Source organism: Cucumis sativus, chromosome 1 (genome assembly GCF_000004075.3).
Source record: "Cucumis sativus cultivar 9930 chromosome 1, Cucumber_9930_V3, whole genome shotgun sequence".
Classification (NCBI taxonomy): domain Eukaryota; kingdom Viridiplantae; phylum Streptophyta; class Magnoliopsida; order Cucurbitales; family Cucurbitaceae; genus Cucumis; species Cucumis sativus.
Genome location: NC_026655.2, coordinates 13,662,231 through 13,686,170, shown reverse-complemented (window position 1 = coordinate 13,686,170; position 23,940 = coordinate 13,662,231). Strand labels below are relative to the sequence as shown.

Here is a 23,940-nt window from a genome sequence, read left to right as displayed (position 1 = left end):
AATATTAAATTTACACGTATAGAGTTTTAAGCAGAAGCTGGATAACTGAGAAGAATTTAACGTAAGACCCATTTCTAAAGTGAGGATAATAATTTAAAATCTAGTTAAAAGTTGAAATTTTGCATTTTAAAATAGAGTAGGCATTTCAAAATAAGACTTCGCGTTAAGAAGTAACATTTGGCTGAGTATTAAGAAGTTGGTGTTTAAATAAATCCGCGAAAATAATTAAGCAATAAAATCTTTTATGGTTAAGTATAAGTTTTGCGATTTAGAAGTTAATTCGTGAGGAACTTTAGAGAAAAAAAGGATTTGTGGTAGAATCTATAAGTCTAAACGCTCCCAAACAAATGTCTTCGCGTAAGTTAAGAAGTAAAGTTTTGACTAAGTGTTAGACAAGGCGTTTGGATAGTCTTCGCGATAAGAATCAAGTGTTTTGCGGTGAGGAAGTCTGCGAGGAAGCCTTAAAGTTTAAGTACGTGACAAGAGTTCTAAGCAAGTAAAAGTTGTTAGTTCGCAAGGACGGTTTCTTATAGTAAAATATAACCATGTGATAAGGTTATTCACGAGAAGTGTTAAGTGGTTAAAATTATTTGCGGTATGGAGTTAGGGGAGAAGTAAGGTCTAGCGAAGAAAATGTCAAATCTGATTTGACAGAGGTTAACGTGTAAGATTAAGAAGTTAAGTGTGGTTGAGTTAAATATTAAATTTACACGTGAAATTTTAAGCAGGAGCTGGTGAACTAAGAAGAGTTTAAGCATGACTAAGATAGTTTAAGGGCTCAAGTAAATAGAGGACTTGGTCATTAAGTAAGCACAAAAGTTTTTTAATAAAAAAAAAGAAGTTAAAATGTTGTTGTTTTGCTTTGGCAATAAGAGAAAAAAACCAAGTGTTAAGTACACCGATTTTTTCCGCGAGAAGAGAAGGAAGAGGAGGAATTTTGGTAAAGTGTGGTGAGTGCTTTTCTTTCAAAGTTTTGTGGGTGCTTTCCATAATATTTTATATAAAATGGTTCCTTATAAATCTCTATTGATCAGAGTTAGTGATTTCGATTCCAATTGATTTCTAAAAGAGATTTATATGAAAAAGTATTATGAGGTTAAAAGCATGATTTGATCTTAATGTTTATGATATAGTTTGCACACCAATAGTTACTTCATTTGAATAAGATAACTTTTATGTACAAATAAAAAGTTAAAGGCCACCATGAGTGTACGGGACTCCATGGTGATGAAGCTGGCTTATGCGTTGAAAGGAGCGTATAATGTGCGGCCTAAGCAACAAGGACAAATCATGTTACTCTCGGATGCTGATGATTCAGTAGTCTAAACACGAAGTTTTGTGACCTAGCGTAGAGAGTGATTCGAGATCTTTGGCGAAATGAAATGGTTCTGAAATGATTTGTTAAGCATAAACAAAGGTTTATGCAAAATGAAATGATTTGTTGGTGTGTTTAAATGACTTGAAATTATTTTTGCAAAAATGATTATGAAATGGTATTACGAAAAGGTTTTCATAAAATCTCACTAGACTTACGTTTTCAAAATCTGTCTTCCAGGATCATATGTTTAGGCCAAGTAGAGAAGAAGGTTGAATAATTTGCAGCGAGATGACTCCAGGTATCTTGGAAATAGTTAAGCATTAGTTATTTGGTCAAAATGTTGTAATTATGTATCAAACGCCTGTTATTAATAAAGTATACATTTTGTATGTATTTATTATACTTGGCGTTTAGGTTGACCACCGTTGCATTTTGAACTTTGTTAATAGTTTAAAAGGAGTTGAGAAAAAGGTTAATAAGACAAATACCAAAGTTTAAGCTAAATCTCATCATTTCCACTCTACTTCCTGCATTTTGGTTGTCTTGCGAATTGGGGTGTGACATTTAAGCATGACTAAGTTAGTTTAAGATCCCTATAAATTGACTTGGTCATTAAGTAACCAAAACGATTTTATTTTAAAAAAAAGCTAAACCGCTGCAATTTTGCTTTGGCGAGAAGAAGAAAAATAAAGTGTTAAGTGTTGCGGTTTGTTTCGCGAGAAGACTCCACACAAAGAGAAGGAAGAGGAGGATCTTTGGTAATGTGTGGTGAGTGTTTTCTCACAAATAAATTTATGTTAAAAACTTTATTATGATTTCTCTTTACTGGTTTGAAAGAAGAATTCAAATGAGAAGTGTTTTAAAAAAAAATTATAAGAAAATGTTATATGTTTCCAAACCTGATTTATAATGTTAAAGCTTGATTTGATGATTAATTCATAGACTTAAGTACAAAAAAATAATTAATTCATAGAATTAAGTACTACTAATCATAATAATAGCAACATATAATAACAAAATAGGAATCAAATCAAGGTATGATATCTAATAGTAATCTTATAGAAATCTAATGGTAATATAATATTAATCGCAACAACATCAAGAAATCTTATAGAAATCTAATATTCAACTAATATAAATCTAATAATAAACGCAACAACAGATAGCAATCAACCAGTAGAAAAAAAAATACTTACAATGAAGCTTCCTGATATCTCAACTAGCTTTCTCATCTCTCCTCCAGCCCATTTAGTCAAAATACTATTCCAAGAGGTTGATGATTTACTTCTTTCATAAAACCACTCTTGGAGTGACCATTGAATTGCATCTAACAACGATGCAACAGGTAAATTTCTATCATTTTTCAACACTGAATTCAAAGACTCATAAATATTTGTTGTCATCATTTGATATCTTCTTTGCTTAGAGTATGCACGAGCCCATCTCTCAAAACCAGCATTCCTAAGATATTCTATAACAGATGGGTATATTGACTCCATATCTCATATTCAATTCAAAATCATCTATTGTATAAGACTTTGCATACTGGTGAAAAAGTTTGTCTATCATAGAATCTTTGAACGAAAGCTTCAAATTGTTTAGTAGATGTTCGATACAAACACAGTATTCAACTGATGGAAACACATTCAAAAAAGATTTTGCAATGCTTATATGCCTATAAGAAATAAGTACTAATCCAACTTGACCTCTAAAACAAACTTTTAACTTTTCAAAAAACCACGTCCATGAAACATCATTTTTTGAATATACTATAGCAAAAGCAAGGGGGAAAAATTTACTATTACCGTCCATTATTGATGTAAGCAATAATGTTCCAGCAAATTTATACTTTAAAAATGTCCCGTCAACAAAAAAGCTTGGTCTACAATATGTTCAACCTTCAATTGATGGCCCCACAACCATGAAACAATACTTGAAAGGACCATTTGAATCTATTTATATTCGGTAAACATCTTTGCAAAATACAAAAAGAAAATTATTACTAATAGATTACTATTAGATTTACTTACCGATTACTATTAAATTCATAAATTACAATTAGATTGCTTACTAGTTGCTATGAAAAACAAACGTGTATTCATTTCTTTCAACTTCAAAAAAAAAAAAATTGGAATGATCAAGACATAAAGAATCACTTTCATCTCCTCTCAACAACTTCATAATGGATTCCTTTGTCCTCCAAGCTTTATAATAACTAACAGTTACACCATAATTCATTCACATGTGAAGTACGTACAACATCCTTTGGTGTGGAATGATGGTAGCAAGCTATATCTAAAACTCTCAATCATACAATCACTAATAAATTGTGAAGATGCGTGCTTGTGAGAAGAATGAACCATCATAGAGCAATTAATCTCACTAATATACTTCCTAATCATCCACAATTCATGACATTTATAACGTGATGCCCTAAGAAATCATTGACAACCATCTTGACTACATATCAACTCAATAGATTTTGAATTTGACCTTACAGTTCTAAATTCAAAATTGTTCTTAACATCTATAAATTGCAACCACTTCAACAAAATTTCCTTACTACTAAACAAGTCTTTCTCCTTCAAAGACAATGCAGAAGACATATATTATCAGCATGAAAATCTTTAAAAACTTATAGTTCATCAAAAACTTATAGTTCATCAAAAGCAACTAAAACCTCTGAAAGTATACTTACAACATGGACAACTAGCAAATATTTTGTAAATTGATCATTCTTAACCACAGTAAAAAAAAACCAACATATATGTTTATCTTCAAAAATCTTAATAATATGTTGAACCCTCGTAGTACCCAAATTCATTAAAACTGAAAGTTTAACAAGTGAATTAATTTGAAGTTCATTTTGTATGAACTGATTAAGAGACTGAAAATCCCATTTTTTTCACTAATACACCGATAGTTTGATAACCTATATAATATTATTGATCATTCCATTGGCGGTGGAAGACAACTGTTGAAAGTCTACCCATAACTAAAAAATGCTGCAAAAATGTAAAATCTTAAATTAAAGTATAAACAAACTAGTAATCTGATTGCAATTACATGACAATAATATATAGAAATAGTAATCAGGTAGAAATCAAACAAAAATAAGATAGAAATCAGATGTCAATCAAACCAATAAAATTTAAATGATGTACATACACTTATTTACATTAGTTCACAAACTGTAAACATAACCACAAACTAAAAAGTAAGACACCATAACATAAAATGATCAAAGAAAAATGGAAATCATAAAAGTTTAAAGAACGTGGTAGAAGGAAATCATAAGCAATTATTGAAATCATAAGCAATAAATGAAATCATAAAAGAAAAAAAGATAAGAAAATCGTACAAATCTCCAACAAAACAATAACCGAACAAAGCTCCAACAAAATCGTATAAGGCGATGGCAAACTATCAAAAGAAGAAGAAAGAAAGGAAAACGAAAGAAAAATAGAATTTCCAAAATTTCAATATGGAAACGGAAGAAGAAGAAAGGAAAACGAAAACGAAAGAAAAAAGGAATACAGAGAGGTATAATTGGAATTCATAAATTTTTAACAAAATTAAAAAGATATAATTTAAAAAGCAGTTGACATGTATTAATTTTATGAAAAAGAATTTGCCACCTATTCTAATTTCTTAATTTATTTTCAATCATTTCTAATCCACTTTAACGTTTCACAGACATCAAACAATATTAAACTTTGAGATGTTGCAGGTGATCTACGCTTAAATACATGCAACGATAACAAACAGTACATGGAGAACATTCACTATATATACGATGTCCCTATTGTACATGCTCCATTTCAAAGGAGATGTGCTCAAGTGCAAGAGCCTAATGAATTGCAAGAAGTTGACCAGCAAGTCGAAGAAGTGGCTCCCATGACATAATCACAAAGCGAGTCTAGTTACATTAGTCCAATGATGATGATGTCAGCATTTGGAATGAGATTTTATGATTCAGAAGTCGGTCAATTGTCAAACTTTGAAATATAATATTACAATTCATAGGCAAATTCATCATCATCAAACATTGGGTGAAAATATTATGATTTAGGAAGCGATTCATCATCTTCGTACATGCATGGTCACGGACGCGGTCGTGGAGAACATAATGAATATTTGTAATACGAAGCAGCTGCAGTGGTACCCAAGCAACTATATGAGCAACAACAATAAGAGAATCAGGAGGAAATACAACAACAAAGCAAAGTCGAAGACGGCAACCATCTAGAAATCGTCGACGTTTAGGTTGTTGAACACATTGATTCTTTTCATTGAATGAAAATTGTTAAATTATTGTATTATACATTCTATTTCATATTTAACTATTTTCCAATCAAAAGTGTTTGCTCAAAATTCATGAACTTCAATTAATACAAATGAATTGGGGCAATAAATATCCATAAATTAGAAAATTAACATAAATATAAATTAAAATTTTAAAAAAAAATTGAAAGAAATTTTATCAACTTAAAAATAAAAAAAGCACACATTTTCAATTAAATTGATTCTTATAATACAAATAATTTATTTTTTGTGAAAGAAAAATAAATGGATATTAAGTTGAAAAACAAGAATTTAAATTTTAGAAAAGAAAGATAAATTTTAAATTGAATAAAGAAATAAAAGAAAGACGTGGATTGATATGATATGAAAAAACAATAGTTTATGAAAAGGAATTATTTTAAAAGGAAATGTATGTTCTAAAAAGAAAGAAAAAAATAAAGAATTGAAATGAATTTAAAAGAAATAAATTGAACGAAAAATGAAAGAAAAAAAATGGACGAGTCTTAAAACTTGCCCAAGGGAGAGAGAAAAAATAAGGAGGATGGGCGAGCAGAGCCGAGACTCGCCCTATGTAAGAAAAAAGAAAAATAAGAAACAACAATATTAATATAAATAGTTTGAAAACAATCCTATTAATATAAATAGTTTATCGAACAACAATATTAATCTAATATATTTCACATAACACCCTCTATCTAAAAAGATTATTTCATGTTTTAAACTAACGTTTAAAATTCATTCATACTCATCAACTGTTCTTTGGCTCCCTCTTCCCTCTATTTAAAAGTTAATCGAGTCATATTCAATCTAGTACCTTTGTGACTTTTAAAGTTGCAAAGTAATTGACATCACCAGAGTTATATGTAATCATAGATGACGGTTAGAAGTAACTAAAAAAAATCAAGTTAGCGAGGGATCCACTGCCCTAAAGAGCATTTGAGAGATCCATGAGTTAACAAAATAAGTATTTGATCTAAACACAGATACAAATTTGATGGTAGGGTTATTATTATTATTTAATTATTTAGTTACATTAGACACAGATTTAAATTCATAAAGGGTTGCAAAAACTGGGCCGTCCATTTTCACTATAACTGGGCCTTCCGGCCCATTATAACCTTTAGCTTCATTCTCCCATTTATATACCATTCTTTACATAAATTAATCCATAATACTCTATATACAAACTTATAACTTTTAACTACAACTCCTCATACTAAATATATATATATATATGTATTAATCAATTATTCAAATTTGGAGTCTACGTTTTTTATATTTCCTATCATATCAACACATCTGAAAAATATTAACTTTATTTTAAATTTTCTATTCTCAGATTGTCTGAATATTTAATTTCACTAGCGTGGTTGATTTTAAAACCATACATTAAAAGTTTAATTAAGTTTGATTTATAAATTACAATAATAAGGTTTTATAGAGGAATACCTCAGCTTCAATCTGTCCTTAGCGACTCTCCTCCAAATTGCTACGCCACACCTTTCTCTTCCTTTTGCTTTTCTTTAATTTTGTTCATATTATTCACTTTCTTCTCTCTCTCTCTCTCTTTTATTTTCTATTGTGATCTTCCTTACTCACTCACTTCAACTGTTTTTCACTTTATATACTTTTAATTTTTAACTTTTTGAAAGAAAAAAATATATATTAGAGAGAATGTGTAGAATTAATTTTGTTTTTAAAAGAGCTTGTATGTTTTATATCCTACTTTGTCCTTCAAATCTAAAGGTAGGGCAAAGCCAACTAATCTTTTAAATACACACTTATTTAGAAATATAGTAATTGACTTTATAAACTACTAGTAATTATAATAACATATAAAAAGAAATGGAAATTATAAGAAATTTTAGATCTACTATTTGACTTTAAAGTAGTAGACGCATATATATTAGCGATTTCTATCATTTGGTTAATAGTCATGAACTTAGCTATGCAAAGTTATTGAGTCTACTCTAAACTAAAATAATACTTCTAGTTAAGTTTGGAACTTAAGCATTAAGAGTTAGGTCGAAAAAGACTGAGCTAAAGATGAAAGTAGAATTTGCTTTTTCAAAACAAGCCCGAAAGTTTTTGTTACAAAAGTAATAATTTAAAAATTTTAGATTATATCAAGTAAATAGAAAGCAATAACCAAAAAGTGGGGATTTGCAAAACAGTCTGTTTGAAGTCACATTTGACTCCAACTAAATAAATAGTGGATGTGTTGCTAATTTAAAAAAACAAACATGATGGAAAGAGAAAATAAAAATATTAGTATAATTGGGAGTAATAGTAGATTTGATTTTATTAATGTTAGATTTTGGTTGGTTCATAAGATTGCTGACATGTCATTAGGTCAGCCATGTATTGGAATTAAATAAATATATAGACTAAAAGCAGTATGAAGGAAAATAAACTTTGAAAAGATGGTTTGTTCAACTACATTACATTAGGTATAGAAGTTTAGAGGTTTAGGGTAGAAAGGAGAGAAAGAAAGAGCATAAATGTGTAAATACTAGTTTAGTCTTTATATTTGAAAATGATGGTAACAAAATGAAGTTGAAAGGTTATAATGATTTAAAATGAAAGCAGTGAAATGGAAATTGTTTTTGTGTTTTTTAAAAAAGGAAAGAGCAAGTTGGAACCGCATTATTTGAGATGGTTGATTGGATGATAAGAATGAAACGTGGTGGGGCCGTATTGGTGAGATGGAGGTTTCACCATGACCATGATGAGTTAGTGTGTGACAGAGCAGCACCATATTGCTGCCCACCACCACCTCCTCACCTCAAAACTGCCCATTGGCAAAGGATCAAATCTGCCCATTCAAACCCCGACACGTGGTCACATGCCACACACCCCTTGGTCCCCACACCCTTGAATACTTATAAAAAAAATAACCCGTTCGCCTGTCCCGCACACCACACCACTTCCCCTGGGACCTCCCCCCCCCCCCCTTTTTCCTTTATTTTAATTATCCTTTCTTCTGCATCCCTCCTCCCTCCTCCCGCCTCCCACTCCTCTCCTTCTCACCTTTCCATAATTAACGTATTATTTATTCTTTTTTTAACTACATCATCATTTCACTTTATCCTATAGTTAACCAATCTAATTCACCTCACCTTAAACAAATATTAATACGCACATTTAAGTTTATATAACATGTCTCAATTCAAGTATATATATTCCTCATTTCGATCCAATTCTTAAACTATACTACAAATATACTCTTAATTAACATTCAAAAATATGTTCAAATCTCTAAACCCACCCTTCTACCCATATTTATTTATTCAAAATGATGACAAGTTGTCACAATAACGTTAATATAATATAATAGTAGAATCTATCATGGGACTTCATAATTTTAAAAAAAACTAAATATAATAATTTGGTGAAAAGACATGTAATGGTATTTGTTTAAATTGGTGTATTGGAAGGGTCCTCAAATGTACGTTTGGAGTGAGGGGTTAGCTTGTGTTTTCGTGACACCTAAGAGGTACATAATTTGTTAATAATATTAAATACTTTTTACTTCAAAATTACAATTCAATGTTATACTCTAATCTTCACATGAGGTGTGAAACATAAATAGGCGATGATATAGCACAAACAAAAATATATAAAATACTTTTCGTCTTTGTCATAAAAGCAATGATACCAATACTTCTAACTTCCACTACTTAACAAACTATTTGAGAGCTCCATTCCCATAATTATACTCTACCCATCACCCTACCATATCCCACGTTTGTTAAAAAAACATAAAAGTAAAGATTAATTATTTTAGGGTCATTCATTGTAATCCATGTGTAGCACCTATGTTTCTCGTTAGAGATGAATGATATTTGCTTTATTTGTTGTGTTGAGAGGTGGATTAACTTTTTGTTTAACTTGTTTTGTTGGATGGCACTACAAGAAAATAGATTTTTTCCATCGCACAAAATAATCAGCATAAAATCGAAAACGCATCAACAAATGATCTGTCTACATCCAAATAGTCGTTGACAGTTTAGTCGGTAGAATGCATCGGAAGATTATCTCCCACCACCAAGAGTATATCGTTGACAATTATTCATAACTGCCAACCGTGTAAATACAATATCGCTCGTTAGTATCTGTCGATGTCAGAAATACGTGGTCGAAAGATATGCTATCTAACAATGCCTCACTTGACCGTCGACAATTATCCACAAAAATCACAAATTTTCATTTTCGAAGCTCTCGACAACATCTTATCTCTCCCAAGGTTCTTAATTTTCGGGAGTTTTGATTATTGGCTTTTTAATTTCTTTTTTAATATTATCTTCATAAACTAATATTGTTATACAACAATTAATTTTATAAAGCAAAAATTTAAAGAACAATATTCATATCAACATTTTTTTAACAAATATTAGATAAGATAACAGGTAACATTTCCATGAAAACAATATATTCCATAAAAGCAAAACATTTTCCAAAAAAGAAAATTGATATTTGGATCCACGCTTAAATATAGGTATTTTCATAAAAAAAATATACATAATTAACTTAAGTTGCGTGAAACTAAAATTTTTAGATTCAAACTTCAAAAGCATCTTCAAATCTTGGACATGACCTACAATTAGAAAGGCAATTAGTTAGGAGTTGTTATGTATTAAAATTTGTAATGATTTGTTTATAAAGTAAAGCAAAGTTGACTAAAAATCAATAAATAAAACTTAACAAACTTTAACCAAAGATTATTTTTCAAAAGAATGAGCAAATATACTCTTACCTTAACTAAAATGAAACACCTTTGAGAAGAACAAGCATCATACATTCATTGCATTTTATAGATATCCAATGCTTGAAACAAATTGAGAAAGCATAACCATAACTAAACTTTAAACTTCAAATATAATCTACATATCAGCAAATATGCTCTATACTACCTTAACTTCAAATATACTATACATTAACTAAACCACCCAATCCAAAACATAAGTTAATTAAATCAAATTATAACAAAACAATAACCCACTCAAACAAAGGATTTCTCCCATTCAATATGAGTTCTCTAGTTGTCTCTCCAATCTCTTTCATCAAACTATTCAAGCAAAAAGCTATATCACTCAAACTGATGATCAAAATTATTTCTTTACTTTTACTTTTAACAATCTCTCCGATCCCAACTGCTGCGAAAATGAATTAATCAACTTTACCTTCTCAATTTCATCCATTCTTTCTATCCTTTCTGCCTCTCCCATCTCAATATATCACCACAATGATCTTCCTTAATTTCATTCGGCCCTTTCAAAGACTTCAATGAAGAAGATCTCAAATCCTCATAAAATTTCACCAAAGCTATTGCTCATAACTTCCTTAAACTTCTTTAAAAAAAGCCCTCTAATTCCTGCCCAACCTTTCTCCATAAATATTCCTCTCTCAAATTCTCTTTAAGGTTATTCAATGCTTCACCATTCAAAGCTAATAAACCCAACCATTTTTTTTAGAAGGAATTAAACATCTTAAAGTGGCTATCCCCATGAAATGAATGCATAAATAAGAAATTTGGTTTAACCTCAGCCTCATCAATCAATTTTTCTTCATCTTAATAACTTGAATTCGATCTTAAGCCTTGCCAATCCTTCTCCATTATGGTGCTTGATTTAAAATACAAAATTAATCATTAATGCATTTCTGTAGAACTAAAAAATGAGTTGAATTTTCACCCATTTTAGAAGCTCTTTTTGGTTTAAAAATGATGTCAACTACAATTGAAATAAAATTCCCAATAAAAGTTTCAATCACTCTTTCAAAAGCAAATTCTTTTGGTGAGCCATATAGTTTGTTCTTCCCAAAACTACTAAAGCTATCTCCAACAATGGCTGAAATTCCACCAGCTGAACCATACAATGTACTATGTTATAAAAAGCTTGTGAAAATAAACCAAGGAAGAAGACAAAGAAGCCTTCCAAATTTATAACTTATTGAAAAGAACAAAACTCAAAATTCCAAAAACAGATCCCCACATTGTTCCATGAACCTTAATGTTTATGTTGGTTCTCTGTTTGAAGCAAATGCTTACAGCCACTGCTAAACTGCCCCCTAAAAATCATTTTTTATTTTATTGTAAACCAATACCAAAATCACTGAAATTGCCAATGAAATTAAACTTTTCAAAGCTGGAATTTAACGTCGTTCAACACAAGAAAATGATACCATAACGACAGAATAGCCATATTTCATAACTCAAACAGAAACTTTACAAAAGAAATGAAAACAAAACAAAAGCACAATTACATCTACAAAACTACTAAAAAAGAATAATACATGAATCGACTAGAGATAGAACAAACACAACTTACAACATTGTCAAAGGAGCGGGGTTGTTGTCAAAGGGAGAAAATTGACCAGAGTTATGGTAAGGGAAGAAGGTCTCAGCTCGGAATCAGGGGAAGGAGTGGGAGAAGGTGACTGGCGGATGGAGAGGGAGAAAATCGATCAGAGAAGTTAGAGAGGAGAAGAACATGAGGGTGAAAGTAGAAGAGAAAAAATTACACCTGCATGAAAAGTTTGTGAACCAAAATGAAAAGGGGACAATGCGACAAAAGAGGACCGGTTTTTTTACAAGAGAACTATGGACGCTTTAAAGGGCATCGGCAAAAGTGGTTCACAGTTGTAGCATCTCCTGACGGGTCATTTGAACCCGTTGGCGGTTCTTAAAAAATTATTATTTTGAAGTCTATAACAATGGCTAAGCATACAACGTCAAAAAAAAAATAGACTAATCTTCCTATGCACTTTATACATCATCCAAAGATGGATTCTATCTTTCAACGCCTAAGATAACTATCGGCAGAAGTGTTATCTCCCGACGTCTTTTTTTATGCATCTGGCATATAGTTTTTTTTCTTGTAGTGTGGGTTGTGAACTTTTTGGTTAACTTGTTTTTGTTGAGGGGTGAACGTGTTTGCTTCACTTGTGATTTAGGGGTGAATAATTTTGCTTTTAACTCTACCTTATTATGGAATTTTTTTAGGTGGAATGTTAGATCTTTTGAATTTTGTAATAACGTGCTTTACATGATGTGATTGTAAGTAAGAAGTTGTTCCATGATGATGTTTGGAGAGGGTTGTTGGAGAATGACATCTCCTCCTGTATATGTATTATTTCAAAGTCACTTTGTAGACCATTATGTAAACTTTTTTTATAGTTTTCTTTACTGAATACACTAAAATTTGTGTTACATCAACTTTTAATTTTAGTTGAAGAAACGGCAAAAGAAACAAGTTAGGTGACTATCAAAAAAAATAAATAATAAATAAAACTACAAAGAAGGTTGAAAAACGACTTTCGACAACTACTGCCACCGGGAGATAACTTACCAACTCCTGACACATTCCAAAAGGCTGACAAAAGTTGTCATGATTCATCTAATTACCCTAAATGAGAAGAAATAAATTTCATATTGTGAAGCTATGTTTCCAACTCCTTACTCAGATAAACCCTCAAAATGATAGACTTATTGAGTTCAAGACTTGATTCACTCTCACCCATACAAATCAAAGGATTATCCTTATAAAAAGTTCATAACTCACTTAAGATTGAGGTTGAGTTATGTATGATCCTCCTATGAAATGTTAATTTCTCTTTAATGAATAGTGTTCAAACGAGAGATTAACCATTTTGTGGTCTGGTCTCTTATAAACTCTTTTCTAGGATACCTATAAGGCCCTGATCGCGTACCACCAATGCAATAAAGGCCCTGCGACAAAGGTCCTGAATGAAGAAATTTTTTATGGTAGACTATGTTTCGCGAAATGAGTATGTGCGTAAGGCCCTGACTCGAAGAAAGGTTGTTCGGTTGAAAAAGATCCTTACTGAGTTCATTTCGAATAAGAGTATAGGACATCATGTAAGGAAACACACAAAAAGTGGAAAAGACGACGCAAAGAGAAATACCTCAATTATATCGCGTGAATGGAAGCAACGTGATAAGAATAAGTAACGAGGAAGAAGCTTGTGTTAAATACCACTCCATTGACCTGCCCTGAATGCCCTACAAGCTTCATCCACTCGCTCAATCTTAAGTTCCACACCAAGAGCCTTCAAATAATCATGCCAAGGTAACCTCAAGTAAGTGTACAAAAGATCATCTCAATTCATCGTTACAAATTTATATCAAATCTTAAGCATTTATCAATAAACATAATCTTAATATGCATTTTAAGATTTGAAAAGCATAAGAGAAATCATTTCGTTCATAGTTTCAGTAGAAATATAGTGAGGATTTAAACACATTTTAAAAATCCTTTTCATTTTGGAAAATATATTTTATAAGAACTATTCACAATCTCAACTGGCTATCTTCTAGACCTCGATCTTCCCTGCACTTTTCGGTCGAACTCAAGCTCGTTTAGAATCCCTAAAATCCTTGAAATTTTTCTCAATCTTCTCTCAAGTAAACTTAGGGTAAAAACAGCTTCAAAAGGATCGAAATTCATCTATTTATAAACTTTTTCGTTGAAGTTTTCTATATGTTGAAATGATTATTTCTGTCGGCGGTGAGAATTGGTCCAGTGTTAGGACGCCATACGTCTCTTTCGTATCTTTATCTTGGATTCGAATTGGGTGGCAAGGTTAAATCAATCGCTGACTTCCTTGTGTGAGAATGACATCATCACTTCTCGATTGATGAAGTAAGCTTATATCGTAACAAGGATTTTGCAGTCTTTTCTCATCGCACAGTAGTTCCTATCGCATAGGCTATCTGTGTTGCATGGAGTCTTACCTCGTAAAGGTAGATTGCCATTAGAGCCTCAGGACCCACCAACTTTCCATAAAATTTTCTTTCAACTTTTCTACCCAATCATCTTTCTTCTTCTTTCCCCTTGCAAAGCTTAAAGGGTCATTTGGGGGAAGGAAATGAATAAGGGGGGAAAAGAATAAGAAAAGTGGAGGAAATGATTATTATAATCTTTGTTTGGGGGAAGGATTAAGTAAAAAGAATATGGATGATTATTTATAATATTCGTTTGGGCGAAAGATTAAGTGAAAGGATTATGGAGGATTATTATAATCTTTGTTTGGGAGAAGGATTATGAAACAAATTTTTTTTTATTTGTACGTTAACCCCATATGAGAAAAGATACATAATTTTTTTTTCTGTAAAGAAAATTATTGTTTTTTTTCACAAACCCAATACAAAATGAAAAATGTGATAATATTTTTTGCATTTGTGTAAATTGTTCGTACCATAAAACCTCTGCAACCAAAAATGGTAATCAAATTCATTTTTTTAGTTAGGTTGTACCGTAATCCAACCATTCACAAAAATTTTGTATTGATTTTCTTTTGTTGATTTTGTATAAATATTTTTTTTACTTATATCGTACACCTAATATATTTTCAAAAGTAGAGTATTTTTTCTCATTTATACGGTAGTTTTTTCTTTCTATTTTAACATTAAATAAAGTGCACAAAATAAGGTGTATCAATTTTTTTTTGTTATGTAAAATATGTTTATGAAATTTAAATCGTAGAATTCACACTGTATTATTTAATTTTTCATTTGTGTTCAATTTGTGGTTCAATTTGATTCGTAAATTCAATACATTAAAAAAAATATGCTTTTTCTTTTTTAATTTATGGCAAATATTTGTTTTCCTACCACAACCCCATTTTCTTACAATGTGTAAGAAATGTTTGTGGAATGTTTTCTGTAAACCAAATATAAACAAATATTGTATTATTTTTTTTTACGTTTGGCTAAACTTATTTATTTTGTTTGTACTGTTTTCCAAAACGACGAAAAATTGTATTAAAATAATCTTTATACTGTAACCCCAACACACAGAAAATATGTATTAATTTTTAAGTTTATTTTGTATAAAAAAATTTGGATCATATACACATACATAATACAAACAAATTGTATTTTTTTCATTTATGTAAAATATGTTTATTCAAATTGTACTGTAAATAGAATACAAAAACAAATTTTGTATTTTAAATTTGAATCATCAATCCTATACAATAAATAATTGTATTTTATTTTTTTTATATTATTTTTCTTTCATTTTTAATATTTTTCTTTCGTTTTTAATATTTTTTTCTTAATGAGAACGATAAGCAACATATGAGAAGATGACTAATTCGTTTAACATAGAGAGAACGAAGAAGAAGAGAGGTGAATTAATTTGTTAATTTGTTTGGGAAAGAGAAGAAATAAGAGAATAATTTGGAGGGAAAAATAAATAAATGAGAAAAGAGAAAGAAGAAATAAATGAGGAAAAAGAAAGAAAGAGAAAAAAGAGAAGGATTATATTTGGAAATGGAGGATTATATTGGAAAATGAAATGATTAAGTGAGAAAAGTGGGATAATAAAGGAAGAGAGAGAAGGAATAAGAGGGATTAAGGGTATTCGTTTCCCTTCCCATAATCTATGGGCCAAACAAGATTCTTTCCTTTCCTTCCTCCAAACTGTTCCCAAAGGTCTTTAAATTTACAATTTACACCACCACTCTCCAATACACCTCCCTAAAAGAAGCAACCCCAAATCGACAACAATATGAGACAGATTTAAACAACTCCACAGTTTTCTCACCCATTTGCATTTGAACAAGGTACGTTCTCGTATCTCTTCCTCTCAGGCCATAGCGCACACACCACTTATTCCAACTAATCTTTTCCTTAAATAAATTTGCATTAGAGGGAATAATGTTGTGAACCATTATTCTCCACATTAAAATCTTGATGTTTTTAGGAGTCTGAGCACCCTATAGGTATTTATATACCATAACGCCATCCCATCCACCGTACTTGTACTAGGCTGGTGATTCTCAAAAGCCAAGTTATATGCATTGTAGAGAACAACCCATTTCTTGAAAAATTCCAAATCCATGTGTCTGACCTATTAGTCGAACAGATAGCAATTGTTCGTATGCACGTGCAATATCTTAATCCCAAAAAAGTTGGCTTAGTTTTTCTCCATTCCATTCCCCCCTGTTCATTCATTAAGTCACGGACTCTTAAATTCTCATGACCTTGTTGTCGAGGTGGCATTGGTTTAAGATTATGCAGTACTCTTGGTAGCCAAGTATCATCATACACCAACGTCTCATCTCCTCTCCCTGTATGTTTTCAAACCCTCATCTTAAGCAACTCCCTACCCCACATCAGACTCCTCCATACATAAGATGGGTTATACCCCAATACCCAACACCTAACACAGAGGATTTGGAAAATATTTGCTTTTCAGAACCCTTGTTTAACGCTTTCATTTCCCTAAAACCCAACCCTCCTTTTTGTTTAGACATACACATCTTATCCCACACCAACCAATGAATTTTTTTCCTCTGCTGATTAGATCCCCACCAAAATTTGGCCATATATCTAGAAATATCATCACACAAACTTTTTGGAATTCGAATGCATGACATTGCATAGATAGAAATTGCTTGCGCCACAGCTTCAATCAAAACCTCCTTACCTCCTGAGAGAAGAGACATCATTTTCATTCAGCAACAGCCTTAGTCATCCTCTCCGATCCATAATGAACTGTAACTTGCGTGGCTTATTTCTTGAAAAATGAGAGAGAAGAGCAAGATAATTGGTTAGGTTGGATACCTCCCTCATGCCAAGACAATTAGTGAACATTCTCACATGCATCCCCCTCCACATTTGAGCCAATTAAACATATATCGTAGAAGATTTATAATAGTTTATACAGTCGGGCCAAGACAGTTAGTTAGTAACCAACTCATAAGGGTTTTCTAAACAATCACTAGTAATTGCAGTAACTACTTTTTATTGAAACTACAATTACTAAAATAATACAAAATTTATAATATAGAGACAAAAATATGTTTTAGTCAGTTTCAAATTTGCAATTTAAGCTTTAACCTATAATGGTACTTCCACGTTAAAAAAAAAATAATTTCAAGCACTTCATCAAATGTTTTAAAAAAAAAAAAAAAAAAAATTGTGTAACAACTTTATTCTTCATACTTCGTTGATACAAATTTGAACTTTAATAATATTTTGATGAGAAATACAAAAATCTAAAATTTAGAGCTAAATTGTTGGATATTATGGGTATATGCCGTTAAAACACCAATTCTATTTATAATTTGGCAAACTATATCTTTAGATATTGAAACAAGATTGATGTAGTTTCAGTTTCATCTTTTTTACTATTAAGAATTACCTTTTGTTTCTTCCTTAATAATAATATAGGATAAATACATGAAGTACTGTTTAATAATGTAGTATGTAATTTTGAATATTTTGGTTCTTAAATGTTTCACACAATTCTTAATTTATTTAGAGACATGAACATACTACTAAAATGTTACTTATAATACTAAAGTGAGCTTACCTAATAATTGGCATGGGTTGATTTTATAGTGTTAGGAGGTTTAATCTCCTATTTTACATTAAATCCTACTTATAACACATCTTATTCTATTACTATCTAACCAATGTTTGCAATATGAATGCATGATGTATCCAAAATACTTAACCCAAGCAGAGAGGTTGTAATATGTTCCAAATTCTCATATCCCAATTCTTTTTTCGAAATAAACCACAGCAAGCAAATAATGAGGTTTGATTGTTTTATTTCAAAATGGTTATTTAAAACTCCTTCAAACTATAGAATACCAAATACATATTTATTTTCTTCAATAAAATGTTTATTTCTACATATCCAAAAAAATCAAATAAAAAGTGACAAAATGATCAAAATAATATTATTTGTCTTTTCTATTTGCCTTATATTCTTTAAAACATTACTTTCTAATAAAATATTTTGTTTTTTCTTGCTAAATAATAAAACAATTAATGTAGCAGCTTTTCATAATAATACAAGGGATGCGTTCTTGCACCATATTTTTATTTTCTTTAATTTCGTTCTACCACAATATATTTTATTTTTTTAAGTTTAAAAACATTACCACCCATGTCAATTTTGCGGATTTATTAAAAAGTCTGACACAGATGACTGTTTCCTCTTTTATCACTTTTTATATTTTAATATTAATTTTCATACCTTATATTAATATATATATATATATTATATATATATATATATATATTAAATTTAGTTTCATTTTAATTAAATTTTGTTTATATTAAATTTAGTTTCATTTTGACTAAATTTTGTTTCCCGTCTCCTATGGTTGTGTACATCTACAGAACTCTTAGGTGGTGCTTTTTCTAGCCCTCACACTCATTTGTTATCTAACAAATATTTAGAAAAAAATTAACAAAGTCGATAAAATCCTAGAAAAAATTCAATAAAGTCGGTAAAATCCTAAATTTTGATTTTCTAAAGGAACACAATTTTTTAAAAGGAAGAAAAACTATTTAAAATAAAACTCTACTTTATTTTCTAGCCTTCATTTATTATCTAACAAATATTTAGAAAAAAAATGTAACAAAGTCAAGGAAACCCTAACTTATTTCTTAGACATAATGCAACCGACCCTAATACAACAAAGTTGGTGATCGAAAATTTCATTCACTCAGCAATATTCTCCATGAAAAAGTATTATTTTTTTTGTTTTTTATGTAAATTTTAAATTCACATATTTACATTATAAAAAATTATATAGAAAATATCGATATTTCTTTATTATTACAAATATTATAAATATTATTGAAACATCAGTAAAACGTCGAGATATTCTTTTAAACATTTTAGAGATATTCTTTATAAATATTATTGAAACATCAGTAAAACGTCAAGATATTCTTTTAAACATTTTACAGATATTCTTTTAAACATTTTATAATAAATTTATTATATAATGTATGAAGCTCTTATATAAAATTTGTGAATCAACACTGATCATAACTATATTTCTAAAAATATTTCTAACTACGGTTTTTGTGAGAAATTTTTAGGTTTTTCAGATAAATTTTTAAAATAGTAGATTTTTTATATTAGCGACCAATTAGTCGAAAGCCTGTTTAATTTTAGTTAGTTCCTAAATATTTTAATTTATTTTACTATTTTTTAATTTTCCTTAGTTCCTACACATTTTAATTTATTTTACTATTTTAAAAAATCATCTTTTTTTTTAATGTAATTTTGTTCACTCCATCATCCTATGTTCAAATTTAGAGTTTAACCTAAAAAATAGTTTATTTAAAAAAATTAGAAATTTTATTTTATTTTATTTTATTTTATAGTTTTTGAGATTCACAAATATATTTTAAGTAACTTTTATGAGAAGAATTCAAATAAAAATGATTTTCCTGAAAAAAAAAATCTTCCCAAATCAATTATATTCAAACCGACCACCCTTAATCCACATAATTTTTAAAATGTCAAAACCAATTCCCATTATAATTTGAATTTAGCTTTGAACAACATTTGTAAAAGCAGAAAGAAAGAAAATGCTGTCAAATTGAAAATAACAGTTTTGTAAATAAAAAGTTAGCGTAAGCTCAAGCTTTAGATGTATTAGAAGTAGTAGAAGTATGAACACATTTTAGAGAACTATCAGAAAAAGAATTTGTTTTAAAGAATAAAATAGGAAAAATTAAAATGATAATTTACTTATTCATTCATTCATTTATAAATTTTACAAATCATGGAATTATTTATCCTAAATCATTGTAATACACTGTCTTATCTTATCCCAACTTCCAATACTAAAATCAAAAAGAAAAGAAAAAGGAAAACTCACCCATCTCTACAGAATGGAATACCTCTTATCATGGAAAAAGAGGATTTGACCCCTAAAAAACTTAAAAACCAAACATGGAATATATGTATACAATAAAATTTATAAACCATTTTTTTAAAAAAAAAATTAGTTTGAACACTTTCTGATATATTTAATTTAAATTTAAATAAAAAAATTTAGCTGTACTTTAAAAAAAATGATAAATAAATTAAAAGTTAAAATAAAACAGTAGAGAACAACCTTTTTTTTGGTCCATATCCTAGAGGATATAGAGTAAAAATATAATTAAAAAGTAATCTTATTATTATTATTATTTTTGAAGAATTAAATTGGAGATTTACATATGGTGTATGTACAAATAATGTATAGTGGAAAAAGAGAAAAGAGAAAAAAGAGAAGGAAAAGTGAGAAGGAACTATTAATAAAGAAAAATAAAATTGTGAAGGTAATTAATTACTAAAAGCCACACCCGAAAAGAGAAAATGGATAAGGCGGTGGTGGTGGATAAGTCTCCTCCACTGTCATTTCCGTCAAATACTTTCTCTCTCCGCCGTTACTACTTATCCCTATATCAATCGCCTGCACCGTAGGAATCGGAATCCCCAAATTACCCTCCGCCTCCCCTATAAACCAAGGCCCACAAACCTCCGGCGACGATAAATTAGGCCCGAAATCCTGCTGATTATTACTGTCCTCTTCTATTTCATCTCCTTCCGTCAGCGTAGTGGTGGAAGGGGAAGAGGAAGAAGACGAAATCATCAACCGCCGTTTCTTCTCTGCAAATTGAAGCCGAGTTGGATCTTTATGAAGCATGATCCTTGGAAGAATTTCAGGGTCTTCCACCACTTTATGAAGAAAAGCCATCATCTGTTGTGGCCGTTTCTCAGTTGTTTCAAGACGTTTCTTCATCCCTTCAAGTTGTTCTTCCAGAGCCCTCTGTTCTTTTCTCAGTCTACCAATTTCAGTGACTAATTCCTCATCCCCCATCTGATCCCCAACCAAATACTTATTACAACTCTGTTTTCTCCTCACAATGTTTTTCAGTAACTGAAATTGACCTCGTAGAAACCATTCGTTTGCAAATTCCCATCTATCTGGATCTACCTTCCGAAACCCCTGTGTTTAATTTTCAAAAAGAAAAATCAAAACCAAGAAATAAAAAAAAAAAAAAAAAAAATTGAAAATAGAAGAAGAAGAAGAAAAGGTGAAAAACAGGGGGGAAGTTACATACGTAAGTATTGAGTTGACGAACGAAGCTGGAGAAATTATTATGTTTGAAAAAAGCAGGTAAGAGAGTATGTGAGAAATGGAGAGGGTCAAGAACGATGAAGCTGTTGTTAGCAGAGCCCCAAGAGATGAAAGGGTCGGTGAGGGGATCGTTGACCATTTGATAAGTTTTGAGAACAAAAGGAGCAACAATGTCGTTGTTACCGGAGTTGGGTTCCATCCCATAAAAGGTGTGTGTTGTTGTTGTTCGAAAGAGAAGAAAAGAAATGAAAATGGTAGCGGGGAGGGGGGATTTTTCTTTTTTTGGAAGGATGAGGCGGCACCGTAAATAAATAATGGACGCGCATACTGTAGCGGGAAGGGGTAACGTGGCAGTTGTATGATATTATTTGGACTGTCAAAAACTTAAAATAAATAATAACAAAAAATGTGAGAGAGGGGGACCCACTTGAGTAAAGCTTTGGTGTTTTCTATTGGCTATTGCTTCTGAATGTGTAGGCTCGTAAGATATTTTGCATCTTATGTGTTTATAATCCCCTTGATATTTTCATTAAATAAAATCACTCTTTACTTTAAACAATAATAATGACAATGATAAGTTTTAAAAACCATATTCTTTCTTTATTATTGCCCCTCCAATCTCTTTTTTCTCAGCTTCCTTCCCAATTGCTTGCTCCTCCTCACCTTTCCTCTACTTCCTTCTACTCATCTTACTCTGCTCATTATGCCTAACTCAATCTTCTCCTTTCTTCTGCTTCAACGAGTCTATCTATAAGTTTCTCATCTCACAAATATCTTTAATTATATATGATGTCAGTTGTTGTTCAAGTTGTTTGTGTGTTTCAATTTTGTAAGGTATTAATCTTATATCTACTCAATTAATTTTTATTTGTTATATATATACCAACTCGGTTGATCCCCCTAAACTTCAAAACATTAACGTTTTTCTTTCCTATTGCACTTTCTTCTATAATTTTTCTTTCAAATACCCTTTAGCCTCTGAGTCCACTTATGTGCCTTTTGCTCCTGCCATGAACAATTCCCAGCATGCTTAATTTATAATAAAGGGTACAATTAAATAAGAAAAGTAAAAAAGAAAATAGGATAAGTGTTCACCTTACAATTTCAACAATCCTTAAACTAACTACTAAGAAACACATTTAATAAAACAAATAAATCCTATATAAAAAGATAAAAAAAAAAAAAAAAAAAAAAGTAAGTCATGCATTGAAGGATTTTCTATAAGTTTAGGTTTACTTGCTACAAAAATATTAAGCTTATGAAGGGTAGTTGGAGGAGTAAGTTTATGGTTTTTGGAAAAGAAATGGAAGAAGGAAAGAAAAAAATAGGGTGTAGGAAGGCGCGTGGAAGAGGAGGTTCCAAAATAAAACCTGAAAGAGTGCGAAACAGTGGCTTAAGCTTAGATTCCCTTTTAAGGGCACATCTCCTCCAATATTTATATTATTATGGTCCTACATATATTTTTTTTCTTCTAACAATTAATATCTTATTATTAAAAACTTTATATATTTTGGTTTATTTAAATTTTTATTTTCATCTTTCCACTGAATTATGATTGTTTTTTTCATTTTAAATAAGTTATAATTAGATATTTTGAGAAAAGCTATGTACTTTTTTATATATAGAATTTTGAATGGGTCATTATTATTATTATTTGATATTTTTGGAAGTAGTTAAAGTATTATTATTGTTTTCATGAAAAGAAAGTTAAGAGTTTGAAGTATATTTAATAAGGTAGTAAATGAATTAAAAATTAATTAGATGTAGAGTGAGATAAATTAGCAGAATCAAAATTGTAACGTACTTATTAGATGGGTTTTTTTTATTTATGCGAAAAAGAAATAGTGATAGGAATAATACTTAAATGAGGAGGTAGAGGTAGAGGTAGAGGCAGAGGCAGAGGTGGGGTTGGAGCGTGGAGGGATGAGTAGATTAGTGAAGGCGTGGTGGATTGTAAAAAGGACACGTATGGTATGGAGGGGGGAGGAATTGTAAAACTTAAAGGAAGGGGTGGGAGGGAAGTGGTGCTTTGAGCTGGGGAGCAGGTTTATGTGCTCCAATACTCTGCTTTGTCTCTTTCCATTTATACAGGATCTTATTTTACCCCTTGTCTCCTTCCCTCCCTCCCTCTACCTTTTCACCTTCCCCCTCCCCCTCCCCTATTTTTTTCTTTTCTTAATCCAATTTCTTTCCTTTTTTTTAAAAAAAAAATATCTTTCAATTTTTTTAAAAAAAATGGTTCAATAATATCTTTACTATTCATTTTTGTTGAAAATAATTTAATTCTTCTACTCTTATACTTATGATAAAAAAAGCAAATCACCATCAGAAATAAAACTAAATTAGATTGGATTTTTAAAATAATATGAGAAAGAAATTATTACATTTTAGTCTTTAGATGTTTTGAA

At 30.3% G+C, this 23,940-nt stretch overlaps 1 protein-coding gene and 1 long non-coding RNA gene across 2 annotated transcripts; both read right to left on the bottom strand.

Moving 5' to 3' along the window:
- Positions 1–9,989: 9,989 nt before the first annotated feature.
- LOC116401714 lies at positions 9,990–12,449 on the bottom strand. Its single transcript, XR_004214044.1, has 2 exons — positions 11,953–12,449; positions 9,990–10,220 (listed from the first exon to the last, which is right to left on the bottom strand). It is a non-coding gene; the product is annotated as an uncharacterized LOC116401714 (long non-coding RNA).
- Positions 12,450–20,566: 8,117 nt separating this feature from the next.
- LOC101211206 (heat stress transcription factor C-1) lies at positions 20,567–22,103 on the bottom strand. The gene is made up of 2 exons (XM_004150337.3): positions 21,516–22,103; positions 20,567–21,400 (listed from the first exon to the last, which is right to left on the bottom strand). Exons 1-2 carry the CDS (start codon positions 21,729–21,731, stop codon positions 20,741–20,743), a joined length of 876 nt encoding a protein of 291 aa, XP_004150385.1. The 5' UTR covers positions 21,732–22,103; the 3' UTR covers positions 20,567–20,740.
- Positions 22,104–23,940: the final 1,837 nt, after the last annotated feature.

Bases quoted from the DNA above. Each gene is read 5' to 3' on its own strand.
- LOC101211206 (XM_004150337.3), bottom strand. From the start codon at position 21,731: ATGGAACCCAACTCCGGTAACAACGACATTGTTGCTCCTTTTGTTCTC. The intron at 21,401-21,515 runs GTATGTAACTTC...AATTAAACACAG, and splicing joins TTCGTCAACTCAATACTTAC to GGGTTTCGGAAGGTAGATCC.